This window comes from Zonotrichia albicollis, chromosome 2 (assembly GCF_047830755.1).
Source record: "Zonotrichia albicollis isolate bZonAlb1 chromosome 2, bZonAlb1.hap1, whole genome shotgun sequence".
Classification (NCBI taxonomy): Eukaryota; Metazoa; Chordata; class Aves; order Passeriformes; family Passerellidae; genus Zonotrichia; species Zonotrichia albicollis.
The window spans coordinates 61,162,736-61,185,949 of NC_133820.1; the positions used below are offsets into that span (position 1 = coordinate 61,162,736).

A 23,214-nucleotide genomic window follows, 5' to 3' on the forward strand; every position below is an offset into this window, starting at 1 on the left:
ACTACAGATAGTAAGAATTCAGGAAACATTACTAAGCAACACAAAGAACAGAAAACAGTGTGTATTTTCTGAGAAGATTGGGGAAAAAGTCCTGTGTCACTGAATGCTTTGGGAAAATAAGTCCTAATAGCTACAGTAGCCAAATGTCACCTGGGGCCAGCATGTGAACAATTCTTTTGTAATATTATTTGGCAAATGTCTCAACATCTTGAGCTTATTGCAGAATAGAAAAGAAAATGTTGGCCAGTGTTGTTTTCTGGTGGTACAGGAACAATAATTTCTCTAAGCGTGTGTGGTGGTATCTGACCATACCTGAGGGGGCAGGTCAAAGGAAAGCAATGTGTAGATGTGGTTTTCAAAGGCACCTGTTTCCTCATTTACTGCTAGGAATAAATTTCTTCCTGGCATATTGTGAAAGAAATAGTAAAATAAACAAAAGGATGGTATACTTTGTAAGATGAGGCAAACATTTGTAAGGTACTTTGTAAGATGAACCTCAGGGCTACACTGCCCACAGGCAAACCAGCTCTGGGTGCTATGTAAGCACTGAGGGCAAACCCTCGGCTGCTCTTTTCCCCAGCAGATGCTGTCCTGGGACTTCTTTCCTCACGGCAGGAAGGAGAAAAAGCAGCTTTTACCATCCAAGTGCATGACATTCCTGCTCCTCCTGGGTGGTTGTTGGAACCCAGGAAATTCCTCTGGCTGCCCTGGAGGACTCAAGACCCTGACAGGGGGCTCGGGGACCTTGGCACAGAATCAAAAGCACCTGTGCCTTCAATTTTAGCCCTTGGAAAAAACAATTACCAACCTTATATGAGGATTCACAAGCCACAAAGTTTAAGTAGAATGATAGTTAGTTTGTTACAAGATAGAGAAGTAGAATTTTGAGGTTTTAGAATGGGAGTTCAGAAGCCAAGATGGAGGGATTTGGGCATGCCTTGTCCTTCTTCTTTCTTCTTAGCCTCTATCTTCTGGGTGATGTTGGCACTTTTGGATTGGTTTAGAGTAGAAACACACTGTCTAACATGGGTGATAGGTATTTGGAAATTATTGTAAATAATGTACGTGTATTTTTTAGTATAAAAAATAACACTGCCCCTGAAGGCGGTCAGTGTGTCTCGGACCAACCTGCTAGACAGACCTCAGCAGGTCAGAAAAGGAATGTCATAGATAACCAAGAATAAACAACCTTGAAAACAGAACAGAAGAATCTTGACTCCTTCCGCTGCTGGGCTGGGAAAAGAGACTCTCTGACACATCTCGGGGTTATGTTGACCACAGAGACCCCTGAGAGGTGGAAAAGAGAGGGAGCTCTTCTCCCCCTCTGCCTGCGAGGGAAGGCCTGGCAATTGCTGTGAGGGGCAGCAAGCTGTCTCGGGGCAGACCTTGTTCTCTGCAGGGACCTGTACCCGGCCATTCCCTGCCCTAGACCAGTGTGCTGGGATGCCCTGGCCTGCCCTTCCCACGCCCGCCTTTTCTGTAGCTCCGAGCTCTGCCCCTCGCTGTCCTTGGGAAGGCAGAGGGGGGGGAGCAGAGGGTCTGCATCGGGGGTATCTCCTTGTAGGAGATGAAGAAGGCGCCTCTGCCGTAAGGGCTGCAGGCAGGAGCAGGCACCAGCCTCCCTCTGCAGTCGGCAGCGCTCTGCCTCTCTCGTTGTTTATTATCTGACGTCTGTTTTGGTGTGTTTCCCTGCAGGCCGGGAGCCAGGAGGGCTGGCGCTCGGGACACCTCCTCCTGGTGCGCTGCCAAGGACGGTGGCCGTGTCCTGCGGCCAGGGCGGTGGCCCCGGGCATTCGGCATCCGTCCTGCGGCTCGCCGACCCTCCCCTCGAGACCTACTTCTGCCGGGACAGGCAAGGTAACTCGCTCTGAAAATAGCTGGGACGGCGGCCAGCCGAGATTAATGCCTTCATTAACGTCCCCGGTTTATTTATAGGCTTAAAAATGCCTTGGACCTGCAAACTGAGCACAGTTGCTCCGTGGAAGGCAGGGAATCACAGGTCTCCTGCTTCTGCCTTTCCCCTTCCTGCTATTTCATTCTGATTGCTGGGACTGTAAAACCTCTGGAGCAGGCACTGTTTCCCATTGTGAAGCTACTTTGTAAACCTTCCTAACTGAAGGGACACACACAGATACTCTTTTTCATTCTTTCTTTTTTTTTTTTTTTTTGTCCCAAGAATGATGTATTTGTCTGGTCTCCTTCCTCTACCAACTTCTTTTTGTGTGCACACTGTGTCCTGTAGCCCTCTTGGAGAAAATTCTCTTTTTGATGAATTCCTGAGGCAAGGACTGAGCAGCCATCACAGGAATTAGTGATTTCCTACCTTGGGTTTTAAACTGTGAGCTCTGTGGAAGGAAGACTGAGATTCTCATGGCTGTGGAGAGCATGGAGAGCACTTAGGACATGTAGAGCCCTAGTGATAAATGCAGATGCAATTAGTGATCGTGCAGGTCTTCCAACAAAAGCAGCAGAGCTAGCCCAGGACCCAGGTCCTCCAGGAGCCTCATGGGACTGGTGAGAAAAGAAAAAACCATCCCAAGTGTGTTGGTCCCAGAAGAGGAGATTTTGGCTTGTAACCTGTGGCCATACTGCCTGGCCTGTTTCCCAGAGGTCAATGAAAGGTAAGTGAGAAAGAAGACTTGTTATCAGCAAGCACAAATCCAAGGGATAGGCTGTCTGACTGAGAGATAGAAGGCTCCATGAGTAGGAGGAAAAGGTAAAAATGCATGTCCTCACACCCAGAAGCATGGCAGCTCATGGAAGTGAGGTTGTTTCAGAGGGCAGCCACCCTTCACTTCACTATTGCTTTTTTGTTGTATCAATCTGAGATAAACTCCTGTGTCAGTCTCCCCTTGGCCCTCATCTTCTAGGGATGAAATAAAGAGCCAGCAGAGAACCACTCAAACCTCTGTTGTCTTAATTTTCCCTCTGAGAAGTGAGAATACTTCAGAGCAGAATGAGCCCAAAATGGTAGAATGAGGGTTTCTGTGCCACTACAGGTGAAGCCACAACCCTGGGATTCCCTCACCCTGCCAGCAACTGGTGGTTTTGGGGCATCTTTGGGCCTTGCTTTCTCCTTACTCTCTTTCCCACTTGGATTCTTGGCTCCAGATCTCCTCCATCCCATCTTGGCCAGGCCCCAGCTCTCCTGGGATGGGGCTGTGATGAGGATGGGATTGCCTGCTCACATCTCACTTTCCACATCTGTTAAATGGGACCATGACACACTAACTTTATATGGAAGTGTTCCAGGCCAGGTTGGATGGGGCTTGGAGCAATCTGGTCTAAAGGAAGATGACCCTGCTCATGTCAGGATAGTTGGAACTGGATGGTTTTTAAAGCTCCTCCCAACCCAAACCGTTCTGTGATTTTCTACAGTCCATGGAAGGGTAAAAGCGGACATGCAATTGTTCAGCCATCCAAAGATGATAACTGGGAGAATATTTCTATGCCTGTTATACATGAGATCTTGTGTCATTTTAAAAGCTTCAAAGAAAAGACAAGTCATGTGCAGCACCTGAGACAAAGGCAGGAAGGGGGGAAAGAATTGTGTGTAACTGTATTCTATTTATTCTAGGAAAGAGACACATTTTAAATTGTGTCTCATCTTAATTCCTGAACATCTGACCAGAAAAGCCGGTGCAGCTTTCTCACTAGACAGATGTCAGACGAGGGGAGTGAGTCTTGTGACAAGAGACCATCTGCATCTCAAACTGATTACCTGCTTTGAAAAGTGAAAATAAGAAGTAGAGGTTTTGGGGTTTTTTTAAACAAGTTGGCTAAACTTCATTTCAGCTCTGGGACACCCATCCCTGAATGCTGGTGCTATCCAGCTTCTATAACATTACTCACCCTGATATAGAAAGCAAGAGCTGTTTTTTTTCCTGTTTCACTGGGCTACACCCAGTTGTAACCATATTTAACCTTCCTTTTTCTAGCTGCCAACACTGGGTGGCACTAAGTAACTCCTTCTGACATTTTACAAAATTGACTCTAAAACCTTGAATCACACCGATTTGGCTCCACTCTGTCTTGACAGCAAATGGTTTTGTTTGAGAAACTTCAGATCATATGGTTGTTGCATAGAAACATCTGACTTGCATGGCATGTTTTGTACTTCCCTGGTTTGTTAGGTTGTTAAAACTCTCATGAAACTCTGGCCTTATAGCCGGGTAAAGGTTCAATGTGCTGTTGGACTTGAAAGCCAAATTTCCTGTGTTGAGTCAAGAATTTATGGAATACTTGAATATATACACCTGAATATCCAATCTGTGCTTTATGACAGAGGTTTAAATAAGTCTCACTGAAAGGCTGAGGTTGAAAGGCACCTCTGGAGATCACCTAGGCCAAGTCCTCTACTTAAGCAAGGTCAGCCAAAGCAGGGTTAACCAGGTGATCCCCAAAGGGTTCCAGGAGCATGTTGCCAGCCCCAGAGTTTCCTTGTCAGTCTCTAACCAGAGCCTGGACACTGCCATGTGTGCTGGCCACCACTGCCAGCTACACTCTGTAAAAACCCTGCTAAAATAAATCAGCTTTAAAATAAACACCCCCACAAACACATGGCAGTCACCCCCACTGGCTGTGCTCACCCTACAAGCACCCCAGGCACCCTTTAACCAGCCTGTCCAGTGGGCTCTGGGAGATGCTGGTGCGTATGGTGATGGAGGTGACAAAAGATCAGCGCCAAGTGGTTTGTCCTCAGAGGACACCCAGGTCTATGAGCAGCCTGACCTGGTGGCCATGCCCATGATGGAAGGTTGGAACTAGATGATCTTTAAGGTCCCTTCCAGCTCAAGCCATTCTATGATTCTATGGCTTGTGACCATTGTCAGCTACGCCACTGTGGAGCCCACTGCCATGTGCTGGTAACAAACATAACCATTGTTGTGCATGTACCTGCCCCTAAGAAGGTGTTTACATTCTAACAGAGAGCAGATGGCATAACCCGATAGGCTCATAAAGATGTGTGTCCTGAAAGGAGGACATAGAAACACCAATGATAGTAGCTGAAAATGCTCAATACAGAAATGAAGTGAGCAAGTCTTGACAGACTGGCCATGGCCATTCTGACAGCAGTGGGAGAGGTGCAGCTGAGGAAGAAGCTGCCCAGGGTGAGAGATGGTAACTGCTGAAGGTCCTTGATGTCCCCCAGCAGAAGAGCAGGCAGAGGGTGAGACCATCTGGCAACTACATTGGAGCCAGGGCAGCACGGATCCTACATGAAGCAGTACCTGCAGTACCCCTTCCCTCTCCTGTGGCAGTGGGAAGGGGGTACAAGTAAAGCCAATGATGTCTGAAGAACAGCTTACTCCCTGAAAAGCACAGCTTCTGGTTGACTGAAGCTATCTGCCAATTGGTGTGCAACCATTCATCAGAATTAGCCCCAAAAATTAGAAACATAAAAAATGGCTTGCTTTGTTGGTTTGAGGTTCCTTTTACTTGTTTTTTGAAGATGATCTCAAAAGGAAACCTCAGCTGGAGCGAGGATTTACCCAACACGCTGTGTCTTCAGAGTGTGGCCAAACCACAGGACAGCCTGCAACGGGGCTCTCCTAATCCTCTTGCTCAGGGTAGAATTATTTACTCTGTTTATTGGACCAGACAGAGCAGGAACACCAGCAGGACTAAACTGCCTGCCCCAAAGAGCAGGCCTGGGATCTGGTAGCTAGTGGACAATAGCAGTTGTTTCAGAGTAGCATTTGCTGCTCAGGGCCAGCCAACAAAAAAGAGGCTGAATTTGACAGCATAGCATGGCACTTGAGTCCAGCTTAGCTTGGCCCTGTGTGTTGGGCTTACGGACCTAAGTGCAAACTAAAGTATTGTTGTAAGTTTGGTGGTTTTTTATCCCAGTATAAAATGCCCAGAAGATGATGCTATAGCTCACCAGTGCTGAATTCCAGAGGGTGTGTAGCATGGTCTGGATTGAGGCATGAGAGCATTCAGGAGAGCTGGAGGATGGAAAGGCTGGTAAGACCATGCTGGAGGAACATCCTGAGGGAAATGAGACAGAGCTTGTTCATGTGGCTCTTGCAAGTTGTCCCAGGAGTATCCATGCCCAGAGAAGCGCTGCCTGGTGGCTGGAGGGAGCTGCTTGTCCCAGTCCAGAGGACAGCATAGGTGTGTGCTGACCAACACCATGGGAACAGTCGAGGATGAGGACCCAGAGTCAGCTGGGGAGCTGTGTCTGACATTGTAGGCACATCTGACAGCTATAGCTACATCACCAGCAAAGAACAGATGGACTCCAGCCCTGGATTTGTGCTCATTGTCTGCTGGGCTCTCTGCTAACTCTGAGCCTTTGGTGTGGATCACTCCAAGTAGCAGCTGCCAAGGTAAATGTTCTCCTTGGGAAGCAAGCTCTAGGCACGGTGCCTGCGAGCCCAGGGGTGCCACTCTGCCCTGGCCTTTGTGCTGAGTAGTGTGGGCACAGCAGGGCACAGCCAGTCTCCTGCCTCTTTGTGCTGCATCTCCATGTGCCTCCAGTGCTGCCTGGCACACTGGGTGTGATATTGCTTCCAGGAAACCTTTTTTAAAATATTTTCCACATGAGAAACAGAAGGGATTTGAACTTGCATTCTGTGTGCTCTGAGGCTGTCTTGTAGGCAGTGGATTGCAGTGGGTGATAGCTTCCCTTCATAGGCCTTGTGGCTGAGGACAAAGTTTCCTTGGGAATCTCCCTTTCCATTCCCATGAGGGTTTTGGGACTGGCCTGTATCATGCTTTTTCAGCCTTTAGTTTGATTGCCAAACAGAAAATCAACTATTGGAAGATCTGCCTTGTCAAACAGACAAAGGCCCCGAGAGGCAGAAGCTTTTTGGAAAGAGGCCTTGGCTTTGCAGGGATCATGAGGATTGGGCAGAATTTAGGCAGAGGATAAACCCCACTATCCAAGAGGATAACTTGAGGAAAGGGAGTTGCACTGGATTTTTCCACTGCTGTAGGAACCTTTGCTGTAATTTCAGCTCGTGTTGATTAACCCTGGATGCTGGATTCTTAAAAAGTGATTAGTGAGATCACCCTGGAAATAGAAGCAGATGTGCCATCTATTACGCAGTGTATGGGGCTTAGAGGGAGGTTTTCCTGAAGCACTGAAAGAAAGGAGGAGATCCCAACACTGAAATGAGATTTCACTCCTGTCACCTCCCTGTTTACCTCCCCAGAAGCTAAACACCCCTGTGAACACGTGAGGTGAGCTGGTGGGATTCGCTGTCAGTGGACTGGAGCTGTAGTCCTGGCCAGTGACTGGGTTGAGAGATGAGCTATGGTGGCACCTCAGCCTTCAGGGAAGACATGGTATAGAACTTGGTGTCAGAGACACTCTCCAAGCACCTGGAATCCCAAAGTGGGAAGTCTGGGTTTCAGTCTGAACTTGTGCTGGTGCTGCCTCAGAGCACCTTTCCCCTCAGTGAAATGTAAACTGGAGGTAGTTTTTTTAAATACTTTGATGGAGTTGTTCCTGTGCTGTATCCCTGCCCCAAAATGCTCTCCCTTCATCGTGTAGTGACTCACTGCAGGTCCCAAGGATTATCAAAAGCACTAAGCAGCTCTGAGACAGCAATTGCAATTATGCTTCTACAGCTGTGATTGTCCACAGCCGTGCTTTCTGTCTTCCTCCAGAGCAACGGAGGATTTTAAGGAATGGTGCAAGGCTGAAGAAGGCAATACATCCACATGTGCTTTCCTAAATCTAATCTGGCATCCTTCTGGCTGCCATAACCTCTGGAGAGCAAAGTGCACGTTTGTGCTGTTCATAGCACTGCTGCCTGATAAGCAATATCTGCTCTAACAGGGGAAGCACTGCCGCACCTGGGGAGAATGGGAGCGGGTTCCCTTTGATCTGCAGGGCACCTCTCTCAGCACAGCTGCACAGCCAGCTAGAAAACTGTCAGGATTCTTGTTTTCTGCTTCCTTTTTCTCGGACTAAATCTCGAGTTTCATACTCAAAAAGAGCCTCTGGCAGGCCTGCATGTAAAAATATAACAATGTCACTACTATTTGTTATTCATACATACTGTCTATTCATATTCAGGAGCAGAGAAGGGCAACTAATTTATGACCATGCAATAAAACAGGTCACTGCTCCCCATGTGCTTTGAAGCCCAGGACATGATCCAGTGGGGGTTGAAAATGAGACTCCAGGCACATAAAAGGGATTGCTGCAGTGGATCCCTTGGCAGAGACCAGACCAAAATACACAACACACCTACAAAGCACAGGTACAGCTCCACAGTGGGAAAGGAGCCCAGTATCCAGCTGCCTCCCTCAAGCAGAGGTGTTCAAGGGAGGCTGAACACTGCTTCACCAACACCTTAGGGGATCTGCTGAATGTGGAGCCTGCTGGCATTGCCCTGGTTTTACCTGGCTAAATCCAGCTGCCCCATAAAACAAATGACTTGACTGCCCTCCTGTTGCTCCTCTTGCCCACCTCTACCACTATCACCTGCCCTTGTCTCTGGAGTCTCCACTGGGACCAAGGTGGGGCAGGTGATATGCCATAAGGAGGGTGACCAGATGGATTCAGCATGCAGTTGTTCCTTACATTTTCAAAATGTCATCTCAACCCCCACCAACACCCCCAGCTTCAGCATTTCATGGCTATCCCCATGGCTTGCTCCCCAGGATGCTGGAAGTTTGGAATTTGGAATTCAGGAGGGTAGAGGGGACAGCCTGGAGAAGATAGCTCACCTTCTGGAGGCCAGGGCACATCTTGGGGCAGGTAGAAACTTCAAGAGCTGAGTCACCATCTCCTCTCAACACCACCTGTGTGGTGAGGAACTCAGGTAGACCCCACCAGCTCCATTCACTCCAACAGGAATCTGGGGACACAAAAATGTGTGGTGAGCAAGAAGGGCTCAGGTTTGCTCTCTGCTTCCCTACAGAGGCATTTTGGCCTCACAAGGAGTTAGGGGACAGGCAAGCACAGCACAGGGAGAAAGCAGGATGCTGTGGAAACCTGTGGAGACAGCAACCCCACCAACATCTCTTCTTCCCCCCAGCAGTGGCAGCAACCCTCTGCCCCCCATCCCAAATGGAGCTGCCCCCAGCAAGCCCAGCTGTCCTCAAGGATGACATCGCTCTTCCGGGCTCTCACTCGTTCATGCAGGGCTGATCCAAAAAAGATGTTGGCAGAAGATGTTACAGACCTTTCAAAATCCCCCTTCATACTCCAGCACTTCCTCTTCTCCATCCTCAGACAGGAATCACTCAGGTCTGGACCTCATTCCCCAGCCCTGGAGCCCCAGCAAGCAGAAGCCGGTGCCTGCAGCAAGTCCTCCCAATTACTCCTTCTAAAAACACTCTCACCAAAGAGTTGATTAATACTACAAAACGTCCTCTCTGAGTACCTGTACATGCACAAGGATCACACACCCACTGCCCAGGGAGAGGATGGGGTCCAGACTCCTCCTGGAAGCTCTAATGGGTGAGGGGAGAAGGGATGCTATCAGGAAGAGCAATGGTTATCTTCAGAAAAAATGTCACATAATATAAATCTTTTTGTCCCTCTAAAGCCATGGAAACAAAAAGATGTTACTTTCTATTTCCATGGAGCTTTCATCAGAAAAATGGACAGCATGTTTAAAAAATAGGAAGAAGGATGTGGGAGCCTTACCAAAGGTGTCTGAAATCTCTCAGCACACCTGCCTGGCTGTGCTAGCGCTGCCGGACCCTGTGCCCTGGAGCTCAGCGATGCTCAAGGGACAAGGCAGTGAACCCACGGGGGGCTTTTTCCCTGTCAGCATTCACACAGCTGGAGCAAGGACACAGGAGGAAGTGCTGGTGGTCCTGAATGCTTTGTTTGAGCAGCTGAAGGGAGAGATGTTTTCTCCCATGGTTTATTGGAAAAGCAGAGTACAGCGTGGCTGCCAGCACAGCGACAAGGTCCCCACTCGGTGATGCAGGTCGGCACTCAAGGGCATGCTGGAGCACACTCTGACACGGCAGCCCAGTCTCCCTGGGACAGACACCACTCAGTGCTGGACCTACAACCACCCACAACAATCCTCACACTGCCCCTTGGGGCTGCCTGCCCTAATGACAACTCAGTAGTAATTCCCCTCTCCGCACACCCAAGCATAACCACACATTTTTCCCAAGTGTTTAGCAAATGTAACCTCTGTGTTTTATACCTTTCACTCATTGATCGAGCTGATGTGTTTCTCTTTTGGACAAATAGTCATTACATCTGAAAGTTTATGGCTTGGCTTTGAAGTTAATGTTCTCAGAGATGAAGGAGAAAGTTCACACTTCTTCTATTGCTTCCAGCCCTTCTGGCTGGAGACCAGATAAGAGAGTGATGCCTTCAATTTACAAGTGATGACTATTTTTTCAGGCAGAAAAGCTGAAAGACTTCTTAATGTACTAATTGTTTGAATATTGCTATAGTGCTCAGCAAAATGCTAGAAAAGGAGGGAAGTGAGTCCATGAAACATATGGACACCTCAGACTGGTTGTTTCTCTATTTGCAGTCTCATTTTCATCTGAGGCTGCATTTCCCTTCCTCCACTCTTTTGCTGTTGCAGCCAGTCTGACTCTGTTTGTCCACAAGCTGTCATTTTCTGCCAGCAACCTTCCTGTGTGGAAGAGCAGCCTTCACAGCCAAAAAGTTTTCTCCTGCTTAACATTAAGAAGTCTCTCCCTCTAATTCTCCTTGAATAGGTAAAGAAAATGCAGTTTTATGCACACTCCATTAACTGCCAAGACTGGGTGTTTAAGTTGGAGGGTGTTAAGGCATCCAGTTCCTTCACACTTATTTGGAAATTGCAGCCTTGGTGTGATCTTTTCAAGACTCCTACTTCTCCTCCTTCCTATTGCAGCATCAGCTCCAACAGCCTTCACTGGGAGAAAGATTTTAGAAGCTTTTAGGAGCAACCTGCACAGAATGCTCGGAGCATGACTGTCACTACCTGCAAGCTCCAGGGAGAGTAAGCAAGCCTTGAAGGGACTTTGGCAGAGGGATTGGGTTTCCCAGAGATCCATCAAGCCAGCTTTGGGAAGTCTCTAAAGATGGCAGAGCCACCACCTGAGTAGAGGCGCCTGTGCTTGCCCACGTCCTGCTCCCCTGCCCACCATATCCCTCTAGGCCTCTTCACCCAGACATGGCTTTTCCATTTGACCCCACCAGTCACAGGACTGGACAAAAAAAAAAGAGATGCCAGGAAGACCTAAGTGTACCTCTCAGCTGGGGCTATCTGAGCTGTGAAATGCAGCTCTGACAAGCACTCCTACAGAGCGTGCACACTATGGCCAGTATTTTGGTACTGCTAATGAGTAGATGCTTGTATAAATAAAATACCTTCTGATATGTCATTTACAAAACATCAAGGTTTTCAGTAATTTAGGATTGAATTACACCCTGTTGTAGCACATAAGGAGAAGGATTAGGGCACTGCAACTCATGGCTGGGCAGCTAAACCTGCTTTTCCTGTTCAATCGTCTGCCTTCGATCTGTTTCTCTAATATTCAGCTGAAATTCAGCTGAAAGGCATCAGCCATGCTCAGGTCAGTAAGGTACCTCTGGATGAATGTTTGTGCTCTTTGTAAAGTGAAATTTGGCACCTGACTGGAGGGATCACAAGCCCCCCAGCAAATCCTGGATGCCTCCCTGTTGTTGGGTCAGGTGCTGCTGAGAATTGGCAGCCCAGCAGCACAAGGCTCTCAAGCCTCCCTGGCACAACCACAAGGACCGGTCAGAAAATCCCTCCCAGGAGGTGATGGAAAACCCCAGGGTGCCACCAGCATCCCCCACACCAGCCAACAGAGCCCCTCCACCACTACAGACCTGCAGCATCCTCTGCCACATGCAGTAATTCCCTTTTGTTGGCATCTGTGCTGCTCATTTACTTGCCTCTGTCAGCATGACCAAGTGATGGGATGGGCTCTGCAGGATTTCTGTTGATCTTCCTCCATGTCTTGGCATTGGGATCTGGCTCACTGACCACTCAAGAAACTTCCTTTTCCTTTATTTCACTCCATTTCATCCTTTGATGTAATGCTAAATAAAATCTACTTATTGTTAACCACACCTCACAACAGCAGAGGTTATGTTTGTTGCTGGTTTCGTTTCCAAGTAATTTAAATAAACAACTGAGCCATAAGGAGAAACTACAAAACATCCTTTTCCCCTGGACATCATGACATGGCAGGCCATTAATATTTCTTTAGCACAGCAAACTTTGGGGCTTGAAATACATACCTTGGTTTGTCAAATGGGATCATTATTAACATTTTCAAATATCCAGCTAATGAGTTCCTGTGTTGCAGTGAATGTGGTGCTGTATGGTGTTTCTCACACTAATTTCTTGGGAAATCTGGATCTGTAATTCGGTGCAGTCCTCACAGCAGGAATGTGTTTCATCTTCTAAGGTGACGTCAGCCACTCTTGTCCTGGCATTAAAAGTCAGACAGTGTCCCTTCCAACTTTCCCAGGCAATCAGCAGCCAGAAAATCCATGTTGTGCTTGGGAACACCAGTGTCAGGAAGTGTGAAGGTGGTTGTCCTGCTTCTGGTGTCAGGGCTACCCTCTGGGAACCAGCCCCAGTGCAACACCCCCTCTTTTTCAGTGAATGCCCAATTTTTCTTCAGGAGCACCTACAAGTGCTTGGCAGTGCCACACTGGGGACACAATGGATAAATCTCCTCCAGGAGAGCTCAGGGGCTGGCAGTCCCTTTAGGGTCTTTGATGCTTTTCTCTCCTTCCCCTGGGGAAGGCAGGGCCAGTGGGAGGGGGCTGGGTACCAGTGGCACTGGAGCATCCCTGGGGCTACCAGGGGCACCAGGACATCCCGTGCTGTGGCCCTGCTCTGTTTCTAATGTGCTGCCTGCTCACTTCCATTTTCAGAGGGTGGTATGGCTGAAAGTGAAGCTGTGCACCCTCGGGGGAGACATTCTGGAGAGCACCAGCCTGTTCCCCAACTGCACCACAGAGCAATATTGTTTCACCACAACAAAATCTCACTGGCCAGCACACAGCAGGTCTGGAGCAGCCCCTGAGAAGCACCAGGCTCTGCATCCCATTAGGGCTGCCCGGAGGAAGCTGGACAGGATTTTTATTAAATCAAGCTCAGTCAATGCTTAAAGAAGGGCTTTTTTGAATTACGAGCTGAACCTCATGTTTGGTGCCCTGCCAAGCTCAGGATAGTGCGAGGAAGAAAAGGAGATGTATTTTTGGACTCCATGTCTGCTAACAGGCTGTTAGATAAAATTAAAGAGGCTGTTTGTAAAGAATCCGCTGGTGCTGAAGCAGATGTGGAGGCCCGAGTTTATGACAAGATATATTTCTGGTGTTGGCACGAACAATCAATTTCATTCAGGACTTTCCTCATGCTGTAATGATTTGTTGGTTTGGGGTTGATTTCTTTTTTATTTATTTCATTATTTTAACTGAAACTGGCACAATGCCCTCATTACTTGTGATAAACTTGTTTGTTTACTTATGCCGTGGTAACCGGAGAGCTGGACTCAGGCTCTGCTTCCTTGGATGCTGCTTGTTTCCTACCAGAGCACTTGGAGCTGGCTGACACTGGCACTGTGTTCTAAAAAACACTGCTTTCCTCAGCCTTGCAGGCAGCAAGGGCATCACTGTGCTTTTACAAGAAAAATCAAGAGCACAAGTGAAGGCACATTGTCATGTATGGTTTGGGTTTTTCCTGCCTTGCTGCTGCTCCTTGGACCCTACACTGAGTCCTGACTTCCTTATGGCACACATAAAAACTTGAAAGAGAGAAGCCCAACACAATTGCTGTGATCTAAATCTACAGCAGGGCATTGCATATGGAAGGCATAATATTTGATGGTAAATTTTTGTTTGACATTATAGTAGAAGTTAAGGGACAAGGTGTCATCCTTGGCCTAGGGTTTCATAATTGCCACAGGCAGATGGGTTCCTTTAAACCTTTCCCTCCTCTTCTAAAAGGAGAAACTCACAATCTGGACTCAAGCAAACCTTAAAGTCATAAAATCCCAGGTTCCAATAAATCTTTGTTTTGTAAAAACACATCAAGCATATATCAAAACTGAAACTGTAAAATAAATTAAACATGTGTGTGTCACATACTCTGCTGGGTGCTCCCTAATAGTTTTGCAGGATCAGTGGAATAACGAGGTGCAGTTTTGCTCTGTGAAGTTTTGGTACCTCCCTGCAGCGCTGTTGGGCTGCCCAGGGCGCCCACCCAGAACATGAGCAAGCATCAGGGGAGGGGATGGCAGCTCCACTCCCACCTCCTCTCCCTTCTTTCCCAGTGTGGACAAGCTGGGCCATGGCTGTGTCCCCACAGGCCCTGGGCATCACAATATCTTCCCTTTGGGGGCCCAGCAAAGTGGGGACTTGCTCCTCCAGCCCAGTGAGTGGCAAGGCCATGGCAAACAACAGTGCTGTAAGTCAAAGGGAGGAAAAAGTAAAATGATATCTGGGAGGAGGATTTGCCTGCCTGTTCCCGTAAAGTGGAAGAGCAAAGCAAAAATGAAAGGAACTGGGATCACACTGCAGAGACACAGATTTTAACAAGCTCCTTTTCAGGGCTTTAAAAGATTAGGCATGTGACGTAATTTTGACATTTCCTGGCTGACTGGTGATTTCCTCGGATCAAATACCCGGAATGCTGGGGACTTGTCACCACTCCTATTGCTTGCAGCACCCAGGGGGACACAGAAGGGGTGAGGCACAGGGTTCTGGGACAGGGAGCAGGACCTGCACCCCTCTCCCTGTGCTCCCTCTTGTCCTGGCTGGGTGAGCCATGGAGCACACACCTTCCCTTTTAGAAATTCCCCTTAACTTTGAGGGTTGAGATTTAAGGCTTCTGGCCACAGGTCCTGCACACAGAAGCCTTGGCAGAGAGACTAAAGCCTGCGAGAACCCTGGCAGGGACAGACCCTCAGACCTTGTCACAATATATAATCTATTTCATTCAATCTCTTGTCAAATGACAATTTTATAAAATTGTAATTGGCTTGCTAGAGTAGTCAAAACCAAGACCAAGAGCCAGCAAACCACTATAAATTCCTTCCCCTGGTGCTTGCTCGTGTTCTGGGTGAGCGCCCTGGGAAGCCCAACAGCGCTGCAGGGAGGTGCCAAAACTTCACAGAGCAAAACTGCACCTTGTTATTCCACTGATCCTGCAAAACTATTAGGGAGCACCCAGCAGAGTATGCTACACACACGTTTAATTTCTTTTGCAGTTTCTGTTTTGACATATGCTGGTATTGTGCTGAAACTTAAAAGTTATGGGGAAAGAGGAAAAGAAAAGCAGCAAAACATTTATTAGCATTTTGTCAAGCATTGGGACAGGCTTCCCAGGGAAGTGGCAGAGCTGCCAAACCTGGAGGTTGCAACCAGAGCAGGCACAGCAGCAAACCCCCAACCTGACTTGAGATCCTCCAACCTCTGCCATAGTGGGTAGAAGGAAAACAACCCCAAACTCTTGCCAGATTTTTTTTTAATCAGGATTTCCAAAGAGTGTCTAAATTTGAGTTGCTCAGGAGCTCTCTATTATTAATTACCCTAAAATAGGTACAACCAAAGGCAAGCAAAGAAGCACCTGTCTGGGAAGCACTCATACTGTGACCAAAGACTCCAGGCAGCTCTTCCCTACCAGGGAACCACTGGCAAATCAAACCAGCTGGAGGCTGCAGGGGATCAGGGTGGTGGGAGCTGCAGGGGCCACCCTTCTGCTCCTGACCCGGCAGGTTCAGGCTGTGCGTAAACACAGAAGCTGCAGCTGAGAGGTTAATGTAATTCCCCTCTTAAAAAGTATTTAGAAAGGGCATTTAAAAGAGTATCACCAACTAGTTTAATGCAGCACCAGCATGGCTTTAATAGTATTTTGAAAAATATAATCCTAATATCAGAAAGAATATATATTTTGTTACAATTTCCATGCAAATAGTGTAAATAATTGATAGAGGATGTTGCAACCCTTCCAGCACAGCCCTGCACAGCAGAAAGAGAAAGTGAAACAAAGTGCAAGCTGGAAAGCCCCTGGGAAGGCAGGGAGACAAGGCCAGGAGGAGGCTTTGGCAGGGCTCCTGTCTGCCCAGCGCCTGCCCCTGGCTCCCAGTCCCAGGCAAAGTCTGGGCAGAAGGTTACAGCAAAGATTAGTTAAGCAGCATGGGCTGGTTTTGGTTTTTAGCTTAAATATATCCCATGCTCTGGCTTTTTATACTCGCATGGAGATGCATGATGTGATTTTTGGGCTTGGGTCACTTCAATTTTATTATTGCAGGTGGCCCAAATAAATTTTCCCGAGGTTTTTCTTCTATGTTTTCTAAAGAGAACTGTAAAATGAACAGTTAGAGTGGTTTGTTGGAGCTTTTGAATAAGGATGGGGAGCATCTTCCTCATCAGTTTTACAATTATGCACTCTGCCTCAATCCTGACATTAAATGCATCATCCCAACACCAAAAAAATCAACAGAACTTACCTGACAGATGCAGATATTCAGATGCACAAAACAACTGTTAATTACAGGCATTTCGAATTGTGTCATGCATTCCTGTTTCCACCTTTCTTTCCTCTGTTTTGCTTCACTAAAAACCTCCACAAAGCTGCATGCACAGAAATCTGCTTCACACAACCAACCTCCCAAGGTTAATTTATAACCAATTAACTTGAGGAGCTCAACACCTTTGCAAAGGTTGGTGTGAACTCTCAAAATCTATAGCTGGAAATCAAATACAGGTAAATCTCTGATTAAAAAAATGAATAAGGAACATGATTAGTAATCCTTTGGTGTTTGGCAACCAAAGCAAGCGGAAAAAGGAGCAAGGCTAATGATCACATACCCCTTTTAGGAGCAGAGCTACACACTGTGCAGCACAGTAGGTTCTCTCTGAAGCATTTTTAAAAGTCTTCTGTGGGACAAAGGAGTTGTCTTGAACTTTTATTGTTTTAAAATTAATACAGAAAAGTAGGAAAATAGGGAGTTGCCTCTGCAAAAGTCATGGACCAGTGATTAAGCACAGGGGTTATCAACTTGATCTCAAGTTTTGAGAGCACTGAATAGAGAAAAGTCCATGGAGAATACCCAGTTTGCTAGTTTACCTTTAAAAAACCACCTGTGGAGCCTCTTCTGGCCTTTTTCATGAAATCCAGGAGATCTCAGTGATGAGAGATTTCTGCACGCTGTGGGCACGAGCCACTGCTTGGAGCAGCGCTCTGGAACGCGCTGTCTCCTTGTTTATATTTCAGTGCTACGCGAGATTAATCCTCCATTTCATTCATTGTCTTTTTACTTCTCTGCTACTGGGAACAGTAAATAAGAGGGAAGTTGTAACAAGAGCCTCCCTTTTATTCAGAGACCTTCTGTTTCCTGCAGGCTGGCAGCTTCGAAAAAAATCACAGCTCCATTGTGCTCCAAAGTCATACTGAATGATTCAGATGGAAAGAAAAACCCACGTCAGAAGGAACAGGGGACTCAAAGACCAGTGTCGAGGCCAGCAGACCAGGGACATCTATCCCACGCAGCAGACACCCTGAGAATGTTGTACCCTGGGACAGCAGCGACATTGTGGTTTACCCCTCTGTGGAAGACAAGTGCTGCTCCCGGTATTGGGGTGTCCCTGAGCACCTCTGGCCCCACGGGACTGGCATCGATTGCCTGGGGGTGCTGGGGCAGCAGGAAAACCATGCTGTCCTACCTGGAGGATGCTGATCCAGCTCCCAGCAGCTGGGGGAGATGAACGCACTCCTTGCTCCTGGAGCAGGGCTGCCAGCAGTGGGTCAGGCAGGGCCGGAGAAGGGACAGGGTCACCGGCGGCAGAGGCAGGCAGGCAGAGCCCGGGGGCTCCTGGGCGGAAGCAGAGCATGCAGTGATGGAGACAGCGTTGCCATCACCGAACATCTGGTGCGAAGGCTCCCCAAAAATAGATCACTTCCTTCTTCCACCTCAAAGGAAACTCTGTTGGAAGGAGACTCAGATACAGCAGGGCTGGTGCGAGGTGGGGTCTCGTTCACTGTCAGCCTCCCACCGGGAGCCACTTAAACATTCCGGGGTGTGACTCTGGGACCAGACATTAATCTCAGGCAGGTTCTAAGGGATCAGTCCTGGGAAACGCCCCGACCCACGTGGGTGCCGAGCCTCCCAGCGCCCCGGAGCAGAAACCCACCAGCCCTTTCCATCGATGTCTGGAATTGCCAACCCAATCCCTCTCTTCCCAAAAGCCGCGCCAGTGCCAAGGGGCTCAGGCTGTGATCAGCCCTCACCTGCATTTTCCCATGCCAGTTTTACATCACAGTGCTGCTTCACAGCATCTTCCTTATTGGCAGGCGTCAGGAGAAATGTGTGTCAACAAATCTGAAGCGAGCGTAAGCGCCGCTACAGTCAAGTCTGATAATAAAACATGAGTCACTGTTATTCAATCATTTACCAGCGCACGTCTTGCAAGAAAGTTCTCTCTTCTAAGAATCACCACCTCAGAAATTTGGGAGTTGTTTTAAAGAGCACCCTGATTTTACTTTCAGCTGCGTGGCTGAATTTTCAGAGGGCTGGTTCCTGCTATCCCTACTTGCAGCCCACCGCCCCGTGCTCCCTCTGCATCTGCGTTTCAAAGCCAGGCATGACCCGATGCTCTTCCCAGGAGTTTTCACACTCACTGTCTCCCCAACACCAGGAGTGAACTGGCAGCAAGGAGAGGGCTGCTGGGACTGACCCCCCCAGTTGCCATCAATGCCCCCCACACCATCTGTAGTGTTGCTGCACAGTGTTCCAGGGATGCACAATTTTCCCTGGGGACGGGATGAGGAAGAGCATGGTCAACCCCAGCATTTTGGCCAGGAAGACTTCTTCCCATAAAAATATTATTTTCATTGTTTTCCTTCATTTCAGTTTGGGAAGGAGCAGGAGGGGTCAGGAATGTCATCCCAGACATTTCTTCAAAACTGTTTTTATCCTTGGTAACAAATGCCCCTGCCAAACACAGCAGCACACGTCCTCGGTTTCCCCTCCATAAGCCTGATTTTTTGAATGGCTTCTTGGAAAAAGCATTTACATGGTGACCTCTTGCTGCTGTAAGATGTGCAGGGAGATGGGTCCTTTCCAGGCATTCAAGCTGCAGTGCTTGGTCCTTCCTGTTTTTACTGAGGAACTTTTGGGAGGTCAGAAATACATGAATTGAGCTTTTGCTGCCTTAATAGGTGAAAGGCTGCTGGAAGCACGTGGATAAACTTCCTCTGTGCCAAATGACCGTCATTTAAGTCAAACACTTTTTAACAATAGAGGCAAAATTTTAAAAGGTGTAGTTTAAAAAAAACCCCACATTTGCCTGTCTGTCCTCCTTGCTCTGTGCTGCTCTGCCTCTTGCTGCCTAGCTTGATCTCGAGCACTCCTGCTGCAGGGAAGGAGCTTCTGATGTGGCAAGCAGGTAGACTAAGCTAATTTATCACTCTAGTCTTTTATTCCATCACAGAGTGGCAAAAGGGAAGGCTCGTCTCTCTTGTGGGTCACCTCTAATAGCAATTGCTTCAGCAAGATGGATTTCAAAATTAGGTGCTCTTGAAGCAGAAGCCACACTGTATTTTTCAACAGCACAAAGCAGCTGTAAGAGGAATCTGACCTTCATTCTTCATAATAAATTCACTGGGGAAAAAAAAAATCCATCTTTGTTTTTCAGTTTGAAGTACTGTCAAAAGAAAAGCCAGGGCACACACAACATTTACAAAATAAAAATACAAGACAATTTCAGCAAAATTATAAAAAACTCAGGGATTTACTTTTCCTGCTTCTTCTTATTTAAACATAGAATAGAGTCTGACAGCTTGCCTGCAAGTACATTGTTTTGAAATAAAGGCTGGTGTTAATTTAAAGTGGATCTATACTAAGCTAAATTAAGGCCACCTCAAAGTGCTTTTCAGATGTAGAGCGCAATCCAGTAGCTAAGTCTGGGGAAAAGTTTATTGATACACACCCACATTTAGGCACTCCATTGGACTTAGCATGTTTGTAAAATGTCTCTGAATGTATTTCAGGTGCTAAAATAATGTCTGCTGCAGCCTGCCAAAGGAAAATGTCACAGTTATTTTCTGCTAAAGTGCCCCAAAAAGATGTGATCTGCAGACAAGTACAGGCTCGTAAGCTAAAGAATATAATGGAGGAATGCTTGAAAATATTTGGCATTTTACAGTGATTAATAAAATGATTGGTACATTTGAGTCCTAAAAGCCTGTAGCTGGTCAGCTGTCACTCGCACAGCCTGGAAATGGTGAAAATTAATCATCAAAATTAAACACTACCTTTGTATTTTGCCATGTCTCCATTACAGACTCTGTATTGAATAACTCATTATAACCCAACGCAGCACATTGCCTTTATTCCTTTAATCTCCTGTCAGGCATAGCTGGGAAGGCAGAATGGGAATGTTTATTCTAACCAGCAGGTCTGACCCTTAGGCTAGTGAGAATTAGGAGAGGTTTTTTCCAAGCTCGGCTTGTCCCCCATCCAGATAACCTAATGCTGTGGCATTGTGCAATCCACCTGGCTCCTCTTCTGGAGGAGTCACTCAAATCCATCTTCCCACTTTCCAGCAAGCCTAGATCCAGCTGTTTCTCAGCCTTTTCTTTCCAGGATGGGCTGGTTACACTGATAAAAGCAGCTGTAAAGAGGCTGTGTCAGCAGTGTCCTAATTAAGCTGCAGAAATCAGCCACTTCACACCCCTTAGTTCAGGTTTCCAGGGGCCCGTTTGCCTGGACAGAAACATTTTGTTAAATAAGCTCAGCTTTTTGCTAGAGCTGGTGAGATCACTGAAGGCTTGGCAGGAGGGATGAACGCTGTCCATACATTTAGTTAAACCAGCTTAAAATTACAGAGCATATCTAGCATATCTAAGTGGCTCCTTTCAGGACCAACTCAAATAAACAAACTCAATAAACAAACATCAGTCTGGCTTCATTTGGCATTCAAGGTATCGTAACTCCCACATATTAACATTCAAGTTCTCTCCAGACCAATCAATATTTGTTGTTGTTTAGAAAAGGAAAAGCTTTTTCTTGACCTCTGCAACAAGCATTTACATGAAGGTTAAAGCCGAGAATGTTTTTGATAGTGATGTCAAGGCTGTCAGCCCCCTGTGGGGAACCACCACCTGAACAGTCGCAATTTCACCGCTCATTATCCCTCTTCTACAGCAGGCACCCACTTTTAAAGATCAAGGGGAGGCAGGTTCAAGCTGAAGTGCCATCAGTGACTGACCTCCGACCAAGTAATCCAGGAGTGGCCAAGTCTGACCGATCGGTGAGGAGGCTCAGACACTTTTGACCAAGAGGATTTATTCAACCACTGGAGCTTGCAGGGGAGCACAGCTGCGGAACAGGAAGGTCCTTTCCAGTAACAACCCTCAGCAGCTCTTCCTTAAAAAGGGCAATTAATCTCCCTATGGCATTCCTCTTCAGCGAAGAACACTTCCACTGTTTCAGAACAGTTTTACAGCAGACAAAAGCAAAGGCTTCAGTCCCAATATCCACGTGCTGGCTCAGCTGAATTACAGGCACCTAGCGAGTGCTCCTGAGAAAACCACGGCCACTCTGGAGACCTGGGGAAGCTTTGGGGCATCTCCCACCCAACACTGGCCTCTGCAGTGAGATACAGGGGGCTCCCTTCCTCAGCAAGCAGCACTGATAATTACATTACCTACCCTCTTTGGCCTGGAGCACACTGTGTTACCCACGTGCTGAAGGCAAGGCAAAGGCCAGGCCTGGCTGCCAGGCAAGCGCTCACTACTCCTTTTTAAGTTCAGCTGAATCCTCTCGGTTACTTCTGTCAACATCAAGCACCGAGAACAAAGGCACAAGATTAGGGGGATCTCATTAAGTATGCTTGTTCCAAGAACAAGAAATGTGTCTACTTTCCTCTGATGACCTGGGGAAACAAAAAAACCCTTCAGCAAAGAAAATTTATTTGTCATCGGTTAAGAGCATTTGAATGTGTAATATCCAGTTTAAGGAGACAAAGAAAGTCTGTCTGTCCTACCCTTTCTGTATCAAGACCTTGCAAACAGCATCATTCTTCTGCTTGGAACAGAAAGCAGGGATGTACACATCTGAGAACACCAACACACACAAAAAGCCCCAAATCCTTAGGGTATTAAGTGAGCCATTTAACTAAGTATTTAAAACCTCTGCAATTATTAGTTTATTAGTATCATCCAGGATTTCAGATGTTCAATATTTCTCCTGAAGTTATACATAAATGCAAATTGAAATAAGAATCTGAAAGTCAAAATTGTATAACAAAACAATACTCCATCACAAAAGCGTGTAAAATTACAAGAATGCTTTTTTTTTGTTTGTTTTTAAACACTGGCACTTAAGAGAACCATAATTTTGCAACCACAAAATTGCCGAATTGTCCCCCAGACTGGTAAGCAGGTATATGTGAAAATAGTTACAGCTGCCAGCACTTGAAGTTTTACTAAATATGCAAAAAACCCCTTAGCTTTGGTTTTGGAAGAGAACTGTATTTGACCAAATTAGACATTGTTGGTATACCATAAACATTTAACTTTTTAATGCAAAATTTAATAAAATGTACTTTTCCATACAACTATATTTAACTTAAAAATGGGCAAACATCAAGAGTGCGGTATAAAACCTAACAGGAAAAATACATCTTATCTCATTTTCAATTTGAGACAATATACAACTTTGTTTAAAGGGCTAAAACTAGAATTTCAAGAATACAAATATGAATTTACATAGATTTAACAAATAATAATGGTACCATTTATAGAAATCTTAGAAAGAAAAATCATTTCTTGTGGGCCCTTTGCTACCAGGAGTCTCATGGTATAAAGCCCGTGGCCATCACCAGACCTGTCACCAAAAAATAATATGGTCATTTCATGCTTTTAACTTTACACATTTTAGGTACGCTCATCACTCCCAGGTGTTCAGAGATTTACAAATATAACTTCCATTACATGGTAACAGAGTCACACGTGTAAATTTCTCTACACCAGATGGACATACACTCTTCCTATGGGTCCTTCTAGGACAAAATTTAACATTCCCTCCCTCCCCACCCCCCAAAGTATTTAGTTTCTGTAAAATTGAACTCTATACTTCTCAACTCTCCAAGACTGGTAAACTCATGCAACGCAATAGAATATTACATTTCACAAAAATCTGAACAAGTATCCGGAGTTTGCTGAGATTGAATTTTTGTTGTTTCCAGTTATGGAAGATTTTCATCATATGCCTATATATTTCTTTTCTTACCCTATCATGATA

General features: G+C 46.6%; 1 protein-coding gene and 1 long non-coding RNA gene across 7 annotated transcripts in view; one reads left to right on the forward strand and one right to left on the reverse strand.

The window, feature by feature from the left end:
• Positions 1 to 16,758, reverse strand: part of LOC141728198 (uncharacterized) — a 33,310-nt gene extending 16,552 nt beyond the window's left edge. Inside the window, exons 1-2 of the long non-coding RNA XR_012579011.1 lie at positions 16,417 to 16,758; positions 8,686 to 8,816 (exon numbers count right to left, since the gene is read on the reverse strand). This is a non-coding gene — a long non-coding RNA (uncharacterized LOC141728198). The remainder of the gene's footprint in view (positions 1 to 8,685; positions 8,817 to 16,416) is intronic.
• LOC102067838 (uncharacterized) overlaps positions 1 to 22,969 on the forward strand; it is a 79,052-nt gene extending 56,083 nt beyond the window's left edge. For 2 of the 6 annotated variants that reach the window (XM_074535291.1, XM_074535292.1), the window contains 2 exons: positions 1,696 to 1,857; positions 17,311 to 22,969. In XM_074535291.1, the coding sequence (XP_074391392.1) occupies positions 1,696 to 1,857; positions 17,311 to 17,674 (526 nt within the window). In that variant the 3' untranslated portion in view covers positions 17,675 to 22,969. The other 4 variants (XM_074535293.1, XM_074535294.1, XM_074535295.1 and 1 more) reach the window with 4 other exon arrangements.
• The last annotated feature ends 245 nt before the right edge of the window (positions 22,970 to 23,214 follow it).